Source organism: Dipodomys merriami, unplaced genomic scaffold, assembly GCF_024711535.1.
Source record: "Dipodomys merriami isolate MVZ:Mamm:240054 unplaced genomic scaffold, mDipMer1.0.p SCAF_5, whole genome shotgun sequence".
In the NCBI taxonomy this organism is placed as follows: domain Eukaryota; kingdom Metazoa; phylum Chordata; class Mammalia; order Rodentia; family Heteromyidae; genus Dipodomys; species Dipodomys merriami.
The window spans coordinates 21,622,969-21,645,534 of NW_027206068.1; the positions used below are offsets into that span (position 1 = coordinate 21,622,969).

Consider the following 22,566-nt stretch of genomic DNA (forward strand, 5'->3'; position numbering starts at 1 on the left):
GAGGTTCTGGTGATGAATTCTTTCCTTGTTTGTTCCCAGCTTCTAGAGGTTGTCCATATTACTTGGTTGGGGGCACCTTCCTCAAAGCTAGCAACAGCAGCTGAGTTTTCCCATAATACATCCCTCTCCCTCTGCCTTGCTCCCTGGTTTACACCTAACAATCCTGGCAATTACAGTGTACTACCCAGTAATTCCAAACAATCTCTTAAGGACAGCTAATGAATGTGATTCCATCTTTAACCTTAACACTCTTTCATCCTATAGCGTGACATGTTGGCAGGTTCTCAGGATTAGAATCTATATGTGCTGGGGCATTCGTCTGTCCACTTCAATTGCTTAACAAGAGCTGGAAGTAGTAACCGTTTATTTGTTTGTTTGTGCCCGCCCTGGGCCTTGAACTTGGGGCCTAGATGCTGTACCTGAGCTTTGTGTCACGGCTAGCAGTGCCCTACCCCTTGAACTATAGCTCCACTTCTGGCTTTTTGGTGGTTAATCAGAAATAAGTATCTCATGGGGTTTTCTTTTCCTGGCTGACTTCAAACCGCAATTCTTAGATCTTACCCTCTTGAGTAGCTAGAATTATAAGCATGAGACACCACTGGTACCCAGCTAGTAGTAAAAGTTTTAATGACAAATGGTTGTCATGGTATATGGTGTGATTCTAAAGGGAAAAATTATTCGAAGCTCTTAAGTTAGCTAATATTTTTACATTTTTATTTTGTTTTTGTGTCTTTTCTTATCCAGAATCAGAGACAACTAATATGGTATGAAACCAGGGATATTTAAATTCAAACATGAAAGTAGTTAAGGCAAGAAAATGTCAAATTCCCACCCCAACACAGGAGGAAAGTAATAGCTAGAAATTGAGATAGCAGACTTTGGTGTGGTGATGCACACCCATAATCCCAGCATTTGGAAGCTGAGGCAGGAAGATCACAAATTCAAGGCCAGTCTGGGTTACACAGAGTGACATATTATACTATTTGTAAAGAAATGGAAAAACCTGTGAAGTAAGTTAGGCCCTGAGAGACAAAGGATGAATGTTTTCCCTTCTATGTGGAAGCTAGATTTAGCTTATAAACTTTTAAGTAAATACATTGGGTAGTATGCAAGTGTGTACGAAGGTCTTAACTGAAATACTGTAGATTCAAAGGAGACCTCAATTAGTGTAATTTGTTAGAAAGGCAAAGTCAAAGTTCAGCAAAGTAAAACACCAGGACACAGATACACAAAAGGGGTGGACTGGGGTCAAAGGGAAAAGGGTAGAGAAGAGGGCAAGAATTCAGTAAAGAATCCAGTGTAGCCAAGCACAGGTAGCTCATGCTTATAATCCTAACTATTTAGGAGGCTGAGATGTAAGGATGGTGGTTCAAAGCCAAACTGGTCAGGAAAGTCCATGAGACTCTTATCTGCACTTTAACATCAAAAAGCTGGAAGTGGGGCTGTGGCTCAAGTGGTAGAGGGCTAGTTTTGAATACAGCAAGTTCAGAGACAGCGCCCAGGCCCTGAGTTCAAGCCCCAGGACTGGCACAAAAAATAAATAAATAAAAATAATTTAATGTGCATCCTACAAAATTAAGAAGAACGAATGAAGGGCAATATGGGGAGGGAGGAATAAGAATGTTGAAAGGGGAGACATTGATCAAGAAGCACTGTATTCATTAACTACATTATTAAAATGCTAACTCCTTCCCCCTGTTCATCACCTCTACAATAAGTTAAAAAAGTGACAGCTCCTTTGTACAACTACTTAAAGATAAAAAACAAACAAACTAATAAATGGAAAGGAAAGGAGAAGTAAGGAGATAAGAAGAGAAAAAAAATTGAGCTAACAAAATGTGGACGTGTCATTAGTGGGGGGTTAAAGTACAGGAACCTGCACAGCCTGGCCTCCCAGGGACCGATCCAACTGAACAGTGAGGAACGCAGACGTGGTCAGCTCATCTCTTGTGGCATTGGCTCCTTGCCTAGAGGAAGAACAGGAAAGTCAATGAGCTTGTACTCGTGTTTTAAGATTTTCTCACATAAGCATTCCAGAAAGAGACTTGCGTTAGGAAAGGTCAAGACAACACCAACTTAAACTTGGGAAGAGGAAAGAATATTGAACCAGGCTAGAGTCAGCCTCTGGGACACGGTGAGGAGACCCAGAGCTAAGCATTGAAATTGGGTCTAATAATGACGTCAATACTGCCTCTTCCCATCCCCTTTTCTCCCTCCTTATCCTGTCCTGTCTCCTTCTTCTTAACTTCTCACACACACAGATACACACACACACACACACACACACACACACACACACACTCAAACTCTTTCCCATCCCTTTTCTTCCTCTTCTCCCTTATCTCCCCTTCTTTCTCTTTTCCTTTTCTCCCCCCTTCCTATTTCTGTTCTTTTCTTCCCCTTCTCTGCTCCTTGCTTGCCACAGCACTAACACAGAGTCCTGAATTCTTTTGCTCATTTTTTCTAAAAGCATCTGTGGTAGTCATTTTAGTAAATAAAAGTTAGGACTTAGCTCCTTACCTAACTTTGCTAAGTAATAATCATTTCTGTCTGACTCTAAGATGGAACTGCTCATTTTAGAACAATCAATCCTATAATAAAAATGATCTAAGTAGTACATGCATGCTACACAAGTCTCACCCGGGTGATTATAGGATGATTCTACTCCAGACTGCATGCATTTTAGTGATTGGCAACATAATGTAGGCCCTGTGAAACTTGAACTCTTGTGGGAGAGGTAAACTCACCAAGTGTAGATGATCTGTCCTCGGGGATAAGTGTAGAGGATAATGTAGCAGTCACCGCCATAGAATTCACCATAGGAATTTTGGTCAATTTGGACCCTACCATTGTTTTCCACACGCCAAATCTGAAAGAAATAGAGCAGACATGCAATATTAACATTTTCTTGCCAGAATACTATTCTCATAGGCCTAACAACTTTTAGTGTAGATGCATGCTTAAACAACTGCCAAGTAATTTTTGGAACTTGTTTGCAAATCAAGTAAAGGAAAAAGATCGACCAATCTGACAACTTGTTGACTTCTTAAGTGCCTCTGTTTTTTGGTTTTGGTTTTGGTTTTGGTTTTGGTTCATTTGCTTCTCCACTATTTACCTCAGTTCTGTATTGATAAATAAATATCTATGATTTGATCAGCTGGCAAAGAAAGCATGACATTCTGGGGACATAAAAGACTGCAGGGCTGGGAAGGTGGCTCAGTGGTAGAGCGCTTGCCTTGCATACATGAGGCCCTGGGTTCGATTCCTCAGCACCACATAAGCAGAAAAAGCCAGAAGTGGTGCTATGGCTCAAGTGGTAGAGAGTGCTAGCCTTGAGCTGAAGAGCTGAGGGTCAGCGCCCAGGTGAAGGAAGGAAGGAAGGGAGGGAGGAAGGAAGGAAGGAAGGAAGGAAGGAAGGAAGGAAGGAAGGAAGGAAGGAAGGAAGGAAGAAACTGCAATATTTAGTGCAGAAATATATGTGTGTGTGTAAAATAGTTGCATCACTTGTGTAATTTTTTTCTTCTCTGTGCTTTAAGACATGAGAGGCTGTTTTTCTAAGACGAGGAGCTGATAGATCTTGACAATAATAGCATAGCACTCAAGGAACTCAGTGCTTGTGTCCTGCTCATAACTCATGTTGAACCCAAATTCCCAATGTGATTTCTCAGAGGTGGGGGCCTTTGAGAGGAGAGTAAGCCATAAGGATGAATATAGACCTCTGATTCCTTATAAAAAGAGATCCTAGAGCGCTATCTCACTCCCCACACCCTAGGAGAATAGAAGCTAAAAACAACTGCCTGTGAACCAAGAAGAAGACCCCGAGAAAATACTGAATCCAAAATGCTTGTTGTTTAAGCCCCCAGTGTTGATTATTTTTGTTATAGCAGCCAGAGACGGATGTTAACAGCCTGACTACTGCTCTCAAAAGGAGCCATCTAGGTATAAACCTGAAAAGCAATGATGGGATTAAAAACAGCCAGGCCATCTCTCCTGCTACCTCCCTCCTTATCTTTATCACTGACTGAAAACAGAGAGATGAGAGTTGTAGATCAAAGAAGAGAGTGACCCGTGGTCAAAACCCTGTTGAACTCGGGTCCTGGGAGGAGCTGGGCATCACTCAGCCATGAGATATACAGTGGACATTAGGGAGACAGTGCAGTGTTTTCTTGAAAGGAGTCTGAAGCACAGCCTCATCAAGCCTAAGAACCGAAGGACAGCCACTGGGTATCAGCAGTGCCACAGGAGGCCATTCTAAGAAGCTGTGGCCTGAGATGGAAATGGCGCCTGAGACCATGCTAAGGCTGGTGTAGCAAGTTCCCACCAGCCATGTTGCTTATGCTGCGCTTCAGAGAGGCTAGCGCCCCTTTCATGATGCCATGAGGGTCATCTACAATCTTCTCCCTTATCCTCTCCCACTCCCCTGCCCTGTGCAACTTAGATTCACTCTCAATTTTCTGGAAAACATGAAGAATTAGACTCCAAATTTCTGGACTAGATGGTTTGGTGCCAGCCTTGTAGTTGAACCCTACGAATGCAGACCTGAAATAGCTCATGCTTGTCCTGGAGGGACTTGTCAGTGGTCTGGGAGCAATCTGTAAGTCAATGAACAAATTCTGTGGCACTTCTGAGGGAAAACAGGTGATAACTGTCACTAGGGAGTTGAGCACTGAGGAAAGTCAAGGGAAGGCTTCTCAGAAAAGGAGCAGCATGTGAGTTAGACTGAGTTGCAGAGGGAAGAAGGGATGGATGTCAGTCAGATGGTGGAAGGAGGTGTGGGGAACCTTAGTCAGATGGTGAGGGGAGGAGTCAGCCCTCGAGGCGCTGGGTGAAGCCAGAAGAGAGCAAGAGTCAGGTCACTAAGGTCCAGTCAACAATGGATGTCTTTAGGAAGACTGGAGAGCCATGAAAGTATTTTGGAAAGGAAATGACATCATCCAGTTCTCGTTAAGTTAGACTATCAAAGTGCAGACTGAGTATGAAAAGATAAGAGTTATGATGATTAGGACTATGTTAATCTCACATCATCAACAAACTGAATTCAAATGCTCTAAACACACCTGGTTTTAGCCCATGCACATGCTCAGTTTGCTTTCATGGATGCATGCAATGTGTGGAGGAAAAGAAAAAATGATGCTAATTGGTACATTCATAGCAACAGCTTCATTAGACAACCCCAGATTCAGGCTGCTGGGGGAATGAGCTATTGTAGACGAGGAGCCAAGATGGCTCCATGCCATGTCTCTAATAATGAAGGGATCTTGCACAGAGCACCTCCCTTCTCAGGATCTAGATGTGCAGTGTATAAAGTGGGTAGCTATGATCAGACAGCATCTCACCCAGCTTTACCTTCCATGACTTAATAATATACAACTTGGGACCATCTTTATTGCTAAGTAAAAGTCACCTTTTGGAATATTTGCTATTTCCCTAAGTTATATTCCCACCCATCCTGGCATAAATGAGCTCCACAAAAAAAAAAAAAAAAAAAAAAAAAAAAACAATAAACAGACATGTCAAATACCTCCACTTTGCCTGAACCGTCATCCACCATGCTGTGCTTGGCTGCCATCTGTGGGGACGTGTGCAATTTTGAGGCATCGAATGAAATCTGTTGTATTTGAGCCACTTTCTCGGTGACATAAACTTTACCGAATCCTTCACTCTGATCTTTATCTTTCCAATCCCGAAAGAACTGTTTGAACATGGGTGTTTCACCTCCTTCTGGAAGAACCTGAATCTGAAATATTAAACCATAATAAATAGGATAATAAGAGGATCCAGGAAAGACATTAGTAGTGGAGAAAGAACTAAAGACATGAAAATATTGCCCTCACTCTTCTGTGATTACAAATGTAAATTTAGCAGCAAGTAAAGATAAAATAATCCACTTAGGCTTTTTGTCACAACTAAAGCAGCCACTGCTGATCATGAACTGTCAGAGAATATGTTCCTTTCATATGTTACCCCTGTAGACAAATAAGTTTGTCTACACTGAATTCATCAGACACCTGTTAGTTGGAAAGAATTACTTCATTATGGTGCTCTTTGTGGAAGGACAGGAGAAAATGAAGGTAGTAAATGAAGGTGAGAGTTTCAAAAAGGAAAAAAAAGTAATTAGCCAGTGTCTTAATGATCTCAACGAAGACAAGTATTATCTGGGAATTAGCCAGCTAACATCACACAACTTGCTCTAAGGAATATATGGTTCAATCAACTGTGGTTTGGTATCTTGAAGAAATGGCTGCAGAAGAAATGGGCTCTGACTGACCATGCAGCCTTATAGAAGGTCTGATCTCCAGACAAATGAGCTAGGATTGTGCATGCTCATATGGAAAGTAACCACACACACACACACATACACACACACACACACACACACACACACACACACACAGATTGTATTGGAGCAAACTTTTCATGAGTTCTATGAAGATGCCATGATTCCCGTGTGTGTGTGTGTGTGTGTGTGTGTGTGTGTGTGTGTGTGTGTTAGCCCATTCATTTTCGTACATACTTGGGTATTGGTGGAATAGTTCATTTGCTGTAGAAATTCTTCTGCTGTCTTCATTGCAGCCTTCCTCTCCTGGGGATTAGCATCTTTACCTAAAATAAAAGTTAAAGAGACACAAACTTTCAGAGAGAGAAGCTATATGATGAAATATTTGAGCTGAGCCCCAGCAGCTCACACTTGTCATCTTGCCACTCAGGAGGCCGAGATCTGAGGATCAATGTTCAAAGCCAACCCAGGCAGAAAAGTTTACAAGATCTCATCTTTTATTAATCAGCAAAATGCTGGACTGGAGACGTGGCTTAAGTGTAGAGTGCCAGCCATGTGCAAGAAAAGGGGAACTCAAGGCTCTGAGTTCAAGCCCCAGTACCAGCAAAACAAAACAAATATATGCACTCCAAAAAGGAAACAAGATCATAATTTAAATATAGCAACATAAAAATGGAAAATATTACTAATAAATTAAGTGTGATAAATAACAATAATGGACAGTAGTCTTTGATATTGCCCAAATGCTTTCTTTATGTCGATAGTCTCTGGTAAATGATGCAAGTAAGAAGAATATGGTTGCATTTTTAGGCGAGATATTTATAGATCATATCTTAAAAGGCAGGCTTTTCTTTTAAATAAAAATAAACACTCTCTTTACCCTACCAAGAAATACCCACCAATCTGAAATGCGGCAACAATATCCATGATATCATTTACCTTTCCATACAAAAATTTGTTTTGCAGCACCATGGTCCAAAATAAAGCATTCCTCAGAAAGCAGCATAGCCATGGAGAAGGGGTTTTCCTCAGCCACCACAGTCACGCTCATGGATCCACTTGCATCTGAAACCTAACAAAAACCGTAAGCTATATCATTGCGCTTTGGGAGCATGTAGATGTTCTAAAATTACACTGTTGAGATTACTACCCAATTCTATAATGGTATTCATTGCAATCTAAGTCCAAGAATGTGATTTTTATAATATATACCCATACCTCAACAACACAATTTTAAAGCAAACAGACAAAGCATCCATGAGCCAAGCTCATTCACTAAATGTAAACTAAAATGTAAATTTTAACATTGTTATTAAAATATCTGAAAATAATGGCCCTAATTATAAGGCTTACAGTTTGGTGAGATGCTCACGCATGGTGAGCTTTACCTCATCATCTCTGCTAAAGTTGAGAGCAACTTTGACGGTGGGTGATAATGGCACATCCATGTATACACAAAATCTGGAGTGTGATTATTCACCCAGATAATTGTTCCAGATAAACCTCTTGTGTGACAGGCACTATATGAAGGAAGACAATGGTATTGTATTTTATGCTTATAGGTATTTTTCAATGTTGGCCTTGTAACTTAACTCTATATGGTGAAACTTATCAAAGTAAATTTCTTCGGTCACATTTAGAAGAACCTTTAAAAAAATTTCAGGTGATCTTAACAAAGTTGAAAGGGATATTTGTTTGCCAACTAAAAAGATTGATTTTCAAAAGTCAGCTCGTCGGTTAACATGTTGGCTGAGCACTTGATTCTAGGATCTTCCTAAATCATGATGGAGGTTTTCAGCACAATGACAAGTTATGCACTAAAAAACAAGAAAACAAAAAGCACCCTGGTGATTCTTCAAATCTTTTTTCATTACCTTTAAATAGTTCTACAAAGGAGTGTCAATTCAACATATCAGTTTATGAGTATATTCCATCACTCCTCCATCATTCTTTGAGTCTTTTATTTTTTGTTAAGGCCTGGAAGGTACATTTTAATTTTTAAAAAGAATTAACATTTTCTTGAGGGCTGATACCCTTTTAGAGCATTCTAAAAATCTGAAGGACAGGAGAAGGGAAAAAATTAATTGTTTAAATAGGGATACAGGTGGATCCATTGCAACAATGAGATGTACAAGTCGTTATGTGGAAAAACAAACTTTACAACTTTGGTGGGGGGGGATTGGGAGGGTGCGGTAGGATGGGAAGGGATGGGAAGGGGAAACAAAGGAGGAGGCTACAATGCTTGATAAAAAAATGTATTTGAGTCTTTTTTTAATCCTCAAATTACCTTGAAACATTTCTATTTTAGACTGGGCAATATGTTATAGTTCCACTAGAGGGAGCCAAAATTCAGGATTAACACTTTCCCATTCAAAAGTATTTCTTTAATCCAAAACAGTTTTGATTGATGATTTGAAGTAAACAATATTTTAGGCTGTTTTAGAGATAATAATAAAACCATAAGATACTTAAATAAAACTATATAAAACAGCCATGTTTTCCTTTTCAATCTAGGAAGAAAAGAACACTTCCCCATTTATAAATGGGAAGTTAGGTTACACAAGTTTCTATTTCTAACTCAAGCTTCATTTAAAACTATAAGGTTGAGCCGGGCGCTGGTGGCTCACGCCTGTAATCCTAGCTACTCAGGAGGCTGAGATCTGAGGATCGCGGTTCAAGCCAGCCAGGGCAGGAGAGACCGTGAGACTCCTATCTCCAATAAACCACCAGAAAACCGGAAGTGGCGCTGTAGCTCAAGTGGTAGAGCACTTGCCTTGAGCTGAAGAGCACAGGGACAGCGCCCAGGCCCAGAGTTCAAGCCCCCACGACCGACAAAAATAAATAAATAAATAAACAAAACTATAAAGTTGTCAGTTATAAAGCCTCTGAAAGAGCAACAAATACCATCTGCTCCCAATCACTTGCTTACAAAGTTGTAAGGGAGGAACAATTGAAGAATTCCATTCTAGCAGTCTCCTTAACTTGCATACCTTGTGGGGTTTGTTACCCTTACCAGCAATTAAAAATAAAATCCTAAGCTGGGCAATGGTGGCTCATGCCTATAATCCTAGCTACTCAGGAGAATGAGATCTCAGAATCACAATGGGAAGCCAGCCTGGGCAAGAAGTCTTTGAGACTCTTATCTCCAATTAACCACCAGAAAACCAGAACTGGAGCTATGGCTCAAAGTGGTAGAGCACTAGCCTTGAGCAGAAAAGTTCAGAGATAGTGCCTCTGAGTTCAAGCACGAGGACCAGCACTAAGAACATTTAAATAAAATAATAAAATCATAGTTGGAGAAACCTTATTCAGTTCTGTCTCTAACACTCTCTCTTCCCTCCCTTCTTCCATTTCCCTCTCTCTTCCTTCCCCTCCCTTCCTCTCTGTCTGTCTCTCCCTCTCTCCTACTCTTCCTCTCTCCCTCTCTCCCTTTTTCCCTCCCTCTCTCCCTCTCTAGTCATGGTCATGGCCTGTCAACTTCACAAGGGCAGTCCAGACCATATTGCTACACACTGACACACAGACTGGTTTTACCTTGCTTACCCTGATTGGTATGACAGCTTACCACACTGTCACACACACACACACACACACACACACACACACACACACACACACAAAATGCCTTTATTTTGGCAAATAAAATATCTTAAAGAAGGCAAAGATTGTTATCATCATAACAAGAAATTACAAGAAAAAGCTTACGTTTTATACTGTTTGTTCACTACAATAGATCAAAACACATTATTGCCAACTAGTAGAGTTAACAGTACATAGTTGTGTGTAAGTCATGTCCATAACTTCATTTAGCTCTTTTGAATGAGATAACAAAAAATGTTTTTAATCAATTCAGAAGAACAAAGAAATGGATTCTACCTGCACACTTCTCTATTAGGCACTAACGAGAGCTATGCACCACAGCAAAGGCCATCCTTCCAATATAGCCTCCCGGACCACAGCCTATCCTGCAGAAATGCCCCAAGCCCTTCGTAGCCCACTTACCATGTACAGCTTTGCCATCTTCCTGTTCGTCATATCTGCTATGGTGTCATCATCACTGTCTCCATCTGGAAGCTGTGGCTTTCTCCCTAAAACCTGGGCAGGGGGGAGGGGGTTAGGATGGTGGAAGCAAGTGTCAAAAATGTCCTGTCCTTAAAGGTTAAAGAATGTTTAACAAATAGTAAACCATTTTGTATTTATATGGCCACTAATTATAAGACACAATTAAAACTGCTAGGCTCTTTCTTATTAATAGGTGGGCCTTTACCCATGCATCACATCAGCCAATGGCAGAGCTGATGGCATTACCAATGGCACCAGCTCTGCCGTCCCTGTGAATTTTCAAGAAGGCCAGACCCCAAATATGGAACTTCGGGCATCCATCTTTTTCTTTAAAATACAAGGAATTAATTTAAATGAGTCATTTGGTTCAACAACACCATTATTTCATCTGTGCCCTCTGGTTCTAGAATTAATCCATAGTTTTCAATCAATCAGTATCACAAAGATTTGGACTAAAATGACTATTTTGAGGACAAAACATTATCATTATAGAATAGATGAAGTACAAGTTGTTGTTTTTTTTCACAAATAGGCCTATTGTCACTATTAAAACTCTGAATGTTAAATGGATTCTTGGACTGGTGGTTCAGATCCATCAATTCACTCAACTTTAGCACCAGTCTCGTCCCCAGTAGCTTTCCCCGAACTGCCCCCTTCACCATGAAGCTCCATGAGTTTTCCCAATTCCAACTGGGGCTTCTTCAGCAATTTTACTTTTCCAACAAAGACATCATGAAGTGGATAAATAGACTGGTAAGCTTTGTCTATGTCTTTCCCAAGGCTGACTGGAATCAGTTTATTGGTCTGCACTTCTCAGATCAAGATTTCCATCATCTTCTGGATCAAGCAGATCAGCTGATGCTGAGCCTAGGAAGTCTTGCAGGTCTGACGGTTATGTTTTTTAGTAAAACCAACACAGAACAGACAAAGCAAATGACCTTTGATAGTCTTGACATCAACATGAGCTTCAATCGTGGTCTGCCACTTTTTGACCATGGAGCACATTTTGCTCAGGTGATATCGATGCCATGGAAGTTGGTTAGACAGCTCTTTCCCTGAACATCCTCAGTTATTAGCTTGAAAAAATTTTAATGCGACTTCATCATTCTGCAGATCAGCTTCAGATACCCAACCCTTGAGGCCATCAGATGTGATATTGGTTCCTTGAGTCCTGGTGACTAGTGTTTTCCTAATACATCTCGTATTGAATATGGTCAGTGCTTCTTTCTTAGAAAATGGACCCATCTTCTTAGCTCCCTTTTGTAAGGCACTTGTTCTTGCCAACCGCTATGGTGATGGTCAGAGAGCCAAAAGGGGAAGTACAAGTTTTTAATGACCATAAGCCTGTTTGCTTTCCTGCTGCGTCTTCGGCTCTTAGAGCAGGGCATTCGACAAGGTAACTGCTCTACAAGTATTTGTCAAATGAATGAATGAAGTTATCTATTTTGCACATGTGTGATGAGTCCCAAAAAGTTCAAATACATTGTTTAGTAGAAAATACATTTGAATATACTTTTGAACTTTTTATATTAAAATCATAAAACTTCTGTAAGTGGTTCAGTTAATTTATTAAGCTAAATGACACAACTCTCACAGAATATTAAGGATGAAAATATAAGGTTAATAGTGTAATTAATGTGATTGTTTGTGGTGATGGTATGAGGGTTTGAATTCAGGATCTCATCCTTGCAAAGCAGATGCTCTACCACATGAGCTGCTCCGCCACTCCCTTTTAGTGTTACTTATTTTCAAGATAGGGTCTTGCTTCATGCCTGGTCCAGCCTGGACTACAGTCCTCCTATTTGTGTGTTCCTGTTTTGCAGGGATGACAGAAGAATGTCACTGTGCACAAACATTTAAAAATGGAGGTTCATGAGCTTTTTATGCCAAGTTGGTTTTAGACCTCTTTCCTTCAGTCCTTTCTAATGGCTAGGATTATAGGCTTGTGCCATTATATCTGAACAATAATGTGATTTTTATAATAATATAAATATAAAGTGAGAAAACATTGGAGAAAAGAAAGATTATAATGATGAAATGTAATAGGATAATATCACTTATTACCACAGTATAATAGAATATTAACCCAACTTTAAAACTGCTAATAATGATTGTATTTCTTCAGAATTACAAATCGTTTAAATAGGGATACAGGTGGACCCATTGCAACAATGAGATGTATAAGTCCTTATGTTGAAAACAAACTTTACTACTTTGGTGGGGGGGAGGGGGGAAGGATTGGGTAGGGGGGCCGGAGGGAGGATGGGAAGGGATGGGAAGGGGAAACAAAGGAGGAGGCTACAGTGCTTGGTAAGAAATGTACTCATTATCTTGCCCATGTAATTGTAACCCCTCTGTACAGTATGTTCACAATAAAAATAAAAAATAAAAAAAGAACTTGCTTGCTGGGACATCATTTTTGTTTACATGGTGATCAAGAAAAATCTCATAATTATCATACATGATTAGTGATTGTAAGGTTTTTCCTTTTGGCTAAAAGTAGGATCATACCAAAAATGAAAATACTTGAAACCAAAAAGCTTTTTTCTTTTCTCTTCCTTCCTTTTCTTCTTTATCTCTTCCCTCTTCCTTCCTTCCTCTCTTTCTTTTTCTTTTTTGTGCAGGTCTTGGGGCTTGAATTCAGGGCTTGGGTGTTGTCTCTGAGCTTCTCTGCTCAAAGACAGCCTCTACCACGTAAGCCATGGCTCCATTTCCAGAGCTGTCTCCTGGGCTTTCCTGCCCATGAAACATTAGAACTGCAATCCCATATCTTAACCCCCTGAGAAGGATTACAAACCCAAGCCACCAGCACCTGGCCTTTTCCCCCCCTGAGTTTTGTAATTGGTAGGTGTATGTATGTCTTTATAAGAGCCACCAAAAAAAATTCCATATATATCCTTTTGTACTCTGCTCCAACCAAGACAGTCATTTGGATTAAAGGTTTCAGGTTAAGGGCATACTTAGTACTGGACATCTCCCAGTGGACCAATCAAGTGTGGGACTTAGGGCACCTCTAACTTTTAATTTTCTGACAATTCTCACATTAGCCAGATATCTTAATTAGTCTCCCAATGGACTATAGCACAGCTGGGAATTGAACCAAACCAACAAACTTTGCTTATTGAAAACAGGCTTAAACCCACAGTAGAAAAAAGCTAGTGTGTTGTCTTATATCTCTAAGGATCATTTTAAAATTCAGTTCAACAACTAAGCATTTACCAAGTACCTCACTGGGGAATATAAATGTGTTTCTGACTACCCTCCCTAACCCTTAAGGATTTCATATGCTTATTTAAAAGAATAATTGTGTTCATCTTATCAACATTTTGATTTTTTAAGGAGATTATTGATATAGTTCTTTTACTTTACAGGTAAGGTTCATGCCTAAATTTGAAACATTTTATTTTAGGTTGCCCATCTGATTAACATTTCCTTCTTGTAATCTTGTGTATGATATTTGTCAGAAATGACAAATATTTTCACAACGTAAAAAGATATGAAAACAAAATAGCTTTATTTCGGGTGTTCATAAAAATTTCATCAATTGGGGCTGGGAAGGTGGCTCAGTGGTATAGCGCTTGCCTTGCATGCATGAGGCCCTGGGTTCGATTCCCCAGCACCACATAAGCAAAAAGGAAAAAAGCCGGAAGTGGCACTGTGGCTCAAGTGGTAGAGCACTAGCCTTGAGCTGAAGAACTGAGGGACAGCACCCAGGCCCAGAGTTCAGGCCCAAACCGGACCCCCCAAAAAAATTTCATCAATTGTTCCATCCAAGACCTGTTATTTAAGTTTTTAATTGTTTACTGTAATTTTCTATTTAAAGGTATCACATCTTTTAACATGTTCAAACTCAAACTTCTTTTTCTTCCTTTTGCGCCCGTACTAGGACTTGAACTCTTGCTTGGCTTTTCAGCTCAAAGCTGACACTCTACCACTTGAACCACATTTCCACTTTCAACATTTTGCTGGTTAGTTAGAGATAGATGTGAGTCTCACAGACTTTCCTGTGTAAGATGGTTTTAAACCTTGATCTCCTCATACCTCAGCCCCCGGAGTAGCTAGGATTATCGCCCTGAGCCACCAGTGCCCCAAGCCAAACTTACTTTCTACAAAACTGGCCATTCTCAATTTTCTAATTGTGTCAATATACTGTTTCCCTATTTACCCGGACTTACATCAGTTTTGAATACTTCTTCTCACTTCAAATATCCTATCCACATATTCATTCATCTTTACCTTCTTTGATATTGACTTGAGCCTCAGATTCTTGTCCCATTCATCATGCAGACCTTAGTGAAGATCCTGCATCTCCTGCCATGGATTCTAATTTCTCCTGTTAACCCTCTGCTGCCTTCAATCCCACCTCATTTTTACATCCTAGAATGTGTCTGCCCCTTGGCTGGAAGGCCCTTAATTCACATTGCTCCTATATTTAAGAATATGACTCTAGACCAAGGAAATCCTACCAGTACAATAATGTGCATGCACCTAGAGGAAGTTATGCTCAGAGAAATAAGTCAGACACAGAAAAGTACTAAATGGTATCACTCATGTGGAATCTACCATGGTTGAGCTCATAGGAACAGGGAGCAGAGAGAGGTGCCCAGGGACTGGGACCTATTGGAAATGAAATGCTGGTCAGAGTTCAATGCTTCAGCTATAAGATAAATATGTTCCAGAAACTTACTAAACACATTGTAAATATAGCAATGATACTGTATTATAGACTTGAAACTTAAGAGATGAAACTTAATTCACAGCACATACACATAGATATAGCACCTAAGTGGAGTGATAGACACCTTACTTAACTTGATAGCAAAAACCATGTCACAATATATATGGATATGCCAGTGGTTTGTCCCTATAATCCTAGCTTCACAGGAGGCTGAGATCTGAGAACTGCAGTGTGAAGCCAACTCAGGCAGGAAAGTCCCTGAGACTCTTATCTCCACTTAACCACCAGAAAGCTGGAATTGGAGCTGTGGCTCCAAGTGTTAAAGCACTAGCTTTGTGCAAAAGAGCTCAGAGACAGTACCTAGGCCCTGAGTTCAAGCCTCAGGAGCAACACCAAAAAAAATCACTTTGTATACCTTCAATATATATATCAGTTGTACTTGTCAATTATGCTTCGATGGATTTGAAAAAAAATTAAGTTAAAGATTTTTTAATGTATGTTTGTATCTGCAGCAGTGGCTCTTAAACTTCAATGTGCCCAAGCCATATGTGGGTCGTACAATACAAGAGAGGTACTCAACTATTGGCTTGTAGGAACAGATTTAGTGTGAGTCTAGGTGATTCTGAACTGCATGCTGGTTACACAGAACCAGATCTCCTCTCCATGGTCTCAAGAGTCTTCCAGAAGCTTAGGTCATCCACTGCTGTTTCTTAGCCTTTCTCCCCCAGGACCCTTCTTCAGTCAGCTGCAGCCCTCTGTGAGCCCTGGGGAGCCACATCCCTTTCTTCCCCTGGGCTTTCACTAATGCTGGATGTAACTTCTACCTTGGGTGACTAGGTATGGCAGAAGCAAAACTGAGCAGTTATTCTCTGGTTGGCTCAACTGTAAGAATGAAGACCACAGTTGCTGCTTGTTGGATGACTATGAGTCACACACTGTACCCAGCGCTTTAGATACACACAATCTGACTCAAGGGCTCCATGAACCACATATTGTGACCCTAACCTTGCAGAAAAGGGCACTGCTCTGAAAAGGAGTGAAAGATGGTTTCAAAACTGGTAAGAATTGAGGGTGGCATCCCCTCCCCAAGTTCCTTTATGCCATTTTAATAACTCTCAGAATAGCAGGTGGCAAACGTCCCTAAATCATGGGAAATTAAGCAAATATTTGAAAATGGGAAACACAGCTCTTAGCATGGATGGTATCTAGGGGAACTTTCTAGTCACTTGCTATTATCTTTCCTTTGAACTATTTCCTAAATTAAAAGATGTATAGCAACAGATTATTTTTTTGATGATCACTTACATTTTTGTTGTTGTTAGAACTCCATATTTTATTGTATTTTTAATTCATTTTGTGATAAATTTAGTCATTCATTCAAATCTTCTATGTATAGAACTTTTTTGAATATTTTTATTACCTTAAAAAAATTTTTTGTTCATAGGGAAGCATGGGGATTTTGTCTGGTGGAGATGTAAATGAGTTTTCCCTGTACAGGAAGTCATTTTTACATTTACTATCAAACTCAACACTATTAACACATGTTTACCCACACTCTAGATTCTTCTTTGAACTACTTATACTATCTTACTGATCCCCTTACTTGTGAAATACAATCTTCAAAGTGAAATCTTCATTCATTTTATATCTATATGAGACTCATTATTTTATTTCTCTGAAAATCTAGTATCAATCTGGTCTAGTGGAGTATGTCATATATTTGTTATGTTTTATCAGCTATTAGATGTATTCCAATGGACACCTACAAGGGTTTTGTTGTACCAGGCCAAGTACAAGTTTTATTTAATAAATACTTACATATCCAGATGTACTAGACATGATTCTAGCACTTTACATGTATTAAGTCATTTCATTGTCATAAAGACTCTATGAGCTGGCACTGTCATAATCCCATTTTATATAAGCTAACAGGCTAAGTAATTTATCCAGTCACACCACTGGAACAAACAAAGCTAGGATTTGAACTCTATATATTCTATTCATAATATCCAGTGTTCTGCTCTCCTATCCACATAGCTTTGTTTCCATCTCTCTCTAATTCCCATCTTTTTCTTCTTCCTTTTGGGTTCTGCCTAACCTATGTTGTGGTTATTAAAGGCTAAGCAGGAGAATTCAGAGCATTATGTGGACAAACAACCCTTAAAAGAACAAATAATACAAATAACAATACTCAACAAACATGAAAGAGAAACTCAACAATGAAAAATAAGACAATAATACTTCCCCCCGTAATATTGTCACAATTTGAGAAAAAACAATAATACTCTTTGTTAGCAAAGATTCAGTATTCTACTAGGCACTCCCTACTGAGAAGAAAAAAAACTAGACAGTGATTGGACAGTAGCTAACAGAAAACTTAAATGCATGCTAATTATCCAATTCAATAATTCTATTCATGCATTTTATTCTGAAGAAATAGTTTTCAAAGTACAAAGAAATATCTTGATGCATTGTCATCACAACATTTGATAACATTAAAAAGTGTAGATAATCCAAATACTCAACATGGGAGGAACTGATTATATAAATTATATAAACTGATGAAATAAAGTATTGCTGTAATGGCAAACTGTGTAGTCACTATAATGTTTATAATATTCCAAATAAAAGTTTAGATTAGACAGTAATTACCCAGCAATTTTTGTGTCTTGTTTTTCTTCCCCAACCCAAAAGACAATCAATAGATTACAAGTATATAGATTACAGCAATAAATCATAAAAGTAAGTCCTTGTTATGGGTTGCTTGCTGCAAGGCAGTTTGTGTCTAGGTGAGACAAATATTTGGGAATAGGGAAGATCCACAGAGATATAAAGGCCAGGCACTTCTGAGGAAGGGCTTTGGTCTTTAGCAGCTCCACCTCACCTGAATATCAGATGCCAGTATGTACCCTCCACTCCTCCTCAGCCTTGTGCTCCCCAGCCTCTGAAATGTTGTATCCTTTTATTAATATACTGAGTATAGGAAACTTTGTTATAGTAAGTAGTGAACAAAGGTGTTTTAGGGGAAGGAAGATGTGATATATATGCTTGGGGAAAAGGGTAAAAGTTAATGGCTGCCTTCAAGAGATTTAGATACTTTATTATGGAACACAGAGCTATCCAATAGAACTTTGTCCTTGGTTATATTAAACCAATTCTCCCATCTTCCCATGTGTTTGAATGCCATCTTCCTAAGTCATCTTATACTTGTGATGCGGCATATACCAGTTACATAAGATTTACCATACGGAGAATCTACAATAGTCCAGCTTCATGAGAGAGAGAGCGGGAGGCTCTCATGGTTAAAAGCTAGCTGTAGTCCCTGATTTCAGTGAGCTTTCAGTGCTCTGCTGCTGACAGTTTTACTGGCCCTTGCCACAAGCCAGTGTAGGCAGAGGTTGCTGGAGCATCTGAACAGAAAGATTCTGAAGTTGTTTCCAAATGCAATGAGAAAGGTCAAGGTGATCTACGATGTATTTTCCTCAGGCAAGTAGAAGTGAAAGGACACATAAAACTTATTTTCAACCCCAACTATATTCAAAGAGCCTTGAGGATTCTCAGAGATGTTTAGCAAATCTATGACTCTCAAGAGACCACCCTCCTCCTCCCAAGGCTGCTTCTGCACCATAATTCTTCAGGGATTCCTCCTGAGGTAATTTCTCCCCTATTTTTACTAACTTTAGACATGATGGGGACAAAGCTGAACTCTGAGAATTTCCTCATGACCCTCCTCACCAAATACCAAGTGAATGTCGTTACACAAATTTACGTCATCTCCACTACTCCTTTAGGAAGTGGTAAATAAACCTTATTCACATATAACATAAAATTTCTTCTTTCTTTCCGTTCTTCCTTCCTTCCTTTCTTCCTTCCTTCCTTCTCTTTCTCTTTCTTTCTTCCTTCCTTCCTTCCTTCCTTCCTTCCTTCCTTCCTTCCTTCCTTCCTTCCTTCCTTCCTTCCTTCCTTCCTTCCTTTCTTTTCTTCCCCAGGTCCTGGGGCTTGAACTCTGGACCTGGGCACTGTCTTTGAGCTCTTTTGCTCAAGGCTAACACTCTACCACTTGAGTAACAGCTCCACTTCCAGCTTTTTCTATGATTAATTGGAGATCAGTCGCAAGGACTTTCCTGCCAAAGCTGACTCTGAATTGCAATCCTCAGATTTCTGCCTCCTTGTGTAGCTAGGGCTACAGGGGTGAGCCACAGGTGCCTGGCAATCTAGAAAATTTCGAAGTGCCAAAATGTAACTGTGTAAACTCAAAATGCCTTTCATATAGTCTGATGTGAAAAAAAAACCCAACACCTGGAAACTATTTTAACTTGTCTTTAGAACTATATTTTGTTTACAATACAGTGTCTACCCTTGATTACCTTGAATGTAATAGTTTCATGAAGTAGAAAAAAGGCAAATGCTGATATGAAGACAAAAGGGAGAGGCAGTAAAGCCAAACCACTGAAAACAAACGTTGTACTACCAAATATGAATGAGGACACTGAATATGTAAAATAAGTCACACCTATCAAACATTTCATGGCACAATTTTTGAGATTATAGAATATCTAAAAATTTCCACTGAGCTGCTCACTAGGCTCTGGCCAGTTAGTAGTAGCTCATGCCTGCAATTGTAGCTATTTAGGAAGCTGAGATCTGAGATCATAGTTCTAAGCCAGCCTTGGCAAGAAAGACCATGAGATTCTTATTTCCAATTAAACACTAAAAAAAGTAGAAGTGGAGCTGTAGCTCAAGCAGAAGAGCACTAGCCTTGAGCAGAAAAGCTCAAGGACAGAGCCCAGGCCACTGGTTCAAGCCCCACTGGCACAAAAAATGAACACAAAAAAAATAATGTAAGCTCTGGAAGAAAGGCTGCCTGGGCATAATTCACTAATCTCATACTCTCTTCCCATCTGAACAGGTTATGTAACCTTTCTAGGACTCAATTTTTGCTACTGTAAAGTGAGAAGGTGGCAGATATGATTGGTGCTCTGTGCCTGTCACTCTCATTGTACCCTAGAGGCATGGCATGCAGATTGTGTCTTCCTGAAAGGGCTGGTAGTGACTGGTTAAATCCTGTAGCTTCTCCTGCCTTCCAGGGGTCAGTTCTCAAGCATGTTTCATATCATTTCCAGAGGTTCCCTCTAGACTGCGTCCCAGCAGCCTCCTACAGCAAGTCACCTACTAACACTGTTGTCTCATGAAACTCCTACTTGTTGCTTCCAGGCACATTTCCCACGGAACAACCCGCCTCAGTCTTGGCCTGGGAATCAGCATGAGAAAGGACGTAACCTAAGAGAGGATAAGAAACATATCTAGACCATAGGACAGTTGTAAGAAGAAGATCAGATGACCCCATAAAGCACATGGAAAGGTGCCCTTCATGGGGGAAGCAGGAAAGATGTGCCATCGTGGTTGCTGTGGTTGTTTCCTTAGATTAGTTAATTCCTTCATGAGTGATACAAAGCACTTCTATGATATAAAAATGTAATCAAAAATATTAAGGAACAAACAGAAAATTCAACCTACAAGTACATCTTTCTCTTTACCCCCATTGACACGGGATGAAAAATTTTATGCCCATATCTAACAATAATATGAATGCTTCATTTCAATTGTAGTGCATTTGCTACTGCTTCAAAACTATCTCTAATCAACAAATTTATCTTGTCCACATGCACTCACAGACTTCATTGGCTGGCTGACACAATTCTTCAACTACAATGGTAATACATTCCATGCTTTTACAACCATAATAGTAATAAAATTGATTGGCCCAAATACTGTCAACATTTCCCAGTTCCAACACATTGTGACCTTTATGTTGGACAGTGTTTAAAAGCTGAATTCAGATGGCTTCCATTTCATTGAGCTTTTTAGGTTATACAACTTATTTCTTCATGATAGTAAAAAATAGTAATTATAAAATAAATGCCAAAAGATGAATTTATGAATTGTGAAAACTTAACTTTTTAATATGGGCTTGATTAATTCTTAGCACAACATGTAAGAGGAAACTGATATAAAAATATTACTGTTTAAGACTGATTCCTTAAAAACTAATTAAAATGAATGTAAATTGTGAATCACACGTGAATGCTCAACTTCTCTAGCCATAAAAGAAATGCAAATCAAAATAACATTGAGATTCCACCTCACCCCAAGTAGAATGGCTATACTCAAGAAATCTAATAAAGGGCTGGGAAGGTGGCTCAGTGGTAGAGTGCTTGCCTTGCATGCCTGAGGCCCTGGGTTCGATTCCTCAGCACCACATAAGCAAAGAGAAAAAAGCCGGAAGTGGTGCTGTGGCTCAAGTGGTAGAGCGCTAGCCTTGAGCTGAAGAGGTGAGGGACAGTGCCCAGGCCCAGAGTTCAGGCCCCACGACCGGACCCAAAAAAAAAAAAAAAAAGAAAAGAAATCTAATAAAGCAGTATGGAGGTTCCTCAAAAGACTTCACATAGATCTCCCCTATGACCCAGCAATCCCACTTTTGGGCATTTACCCAAATGTTTACAAACAAGACCACACTAAAGCTACCAGCACAACAATGTTTATTGCAGCATTATTTACCATAGCTAGGATATGGAACCAACCCAGATGTCCCTCAGTAGATGAATGGATCAAGAAAATGTGGTATATATACACAATGGAATTCTATGCCTCCATCAGAAAGAATGACATTGCCACATTTGTTAGGAAATGGAAAAACTTGGAAAAAATTATATTAAGTGAAGTAAGCCAGGCCCAAAGAAACATAGGTCCCATGGTTTCCCTTATTTGCAATATCTAGTATATGTATGAGTCAAGCGGAAAAGGTCAGATAATGTGAGGTCAGGAAAATGAACCCTTAGATATGTATTTTAATGTTTTTTTCTTTCATGCATGTGTTTCTAACGAATTTATAAGATTATCTCTTTGTTGCTTTGTATATCCCTCCCCCACAGTATAACCCCTGCTTTCACTATATTTGATGTCAGTATAACTTGTGGAGGAGATGGGGAAAAACCAGTTGTTTAAGGATACAGGTGGACCTGTTGCAACAATGAGAAGTACAAGTTGTCATGTCCAAAACAAGCTTTACAACGTCGGTGCGGGGGTGGGGGGGGAGGAAGGGGGGGGAAGGAGAAGGATTGGGATTGGGGGGTAGGGGGGAGGCTGGGAAGGGATGTGAAGGGTAAACCAAAGGAGGAGGGTGCAATGCTTGGTAAGAAATGTACGCATTATCCTGCCCATGTAATTGTAACCCCTCTGTACAGTATGTTCACAAATAAAATAAAATTAAATTAAAAAAAAAAAAGAAATCTAATAACAACAGACTCTGGAGGGGATATAGCCAAAAAGGAACCCTACTACTACATTATTGGTGGAACTGTAAACTTGTTCAACTACTCTGGAAAGCAGTATAGAGGTTCCTCAAAAGACTCCACATAGAGCTCCCTGGGACCCAGCAATCCCACTTCTGGGCATTTACCCAAAGGATAACAAAAAAAAGCCACACTAAAGCTACCAGCACAGCTATGCCTCCATCAGAAAGAATGACACTGCCCCATTTGTTAGAAAA

At 39.8% G+C, this 22,566-nt stretch overlaps 1 protein-coding gene and 1 pseudogene across 1 annotated transcript in view; both read right to left on the reverse strand.

Annotated features, from left to right (window-relative positions):
- Positions 1-22,566, reverse strand: part of Scin (scinderin) — an 82,578-nt gene that overhangs the window by 21,793 nt on the left and 38,219 nt on the right. The window contains exons 5-10 of the mRNA XM_069996175.1: positions 10,280-10,372; positions 7,217-7,349; positions 6,515-6,603; positions 5,522-5,737; positions 2,748-2,869; positions 1,877-1,967 (exon numbers count right to left, since the gene is read on the reverse strand). Of these exons, the coding sequence (XP_069852276.1) occupies positions 1,877-1,967; positions 2,748-2,869; positions 5,522-5,737; positions 6,515-6,603; positions 7,217-7,349; positions 10,280-10,372 (744 nt within the window). The remainder of the gene's footprint in view (positions 1-1,876; positions 1,968-2,747; positions 2,870-5,521; positions 5,738-6,514; positions 6,604-7,216; positions 7,350-10,279; positions 10,373-22,566) is intronic.
- Positions 10,901-20,745, reverse strand: LOC138809991 (small ribosomal subunit protein eS1-like; annotated as a pseudogene).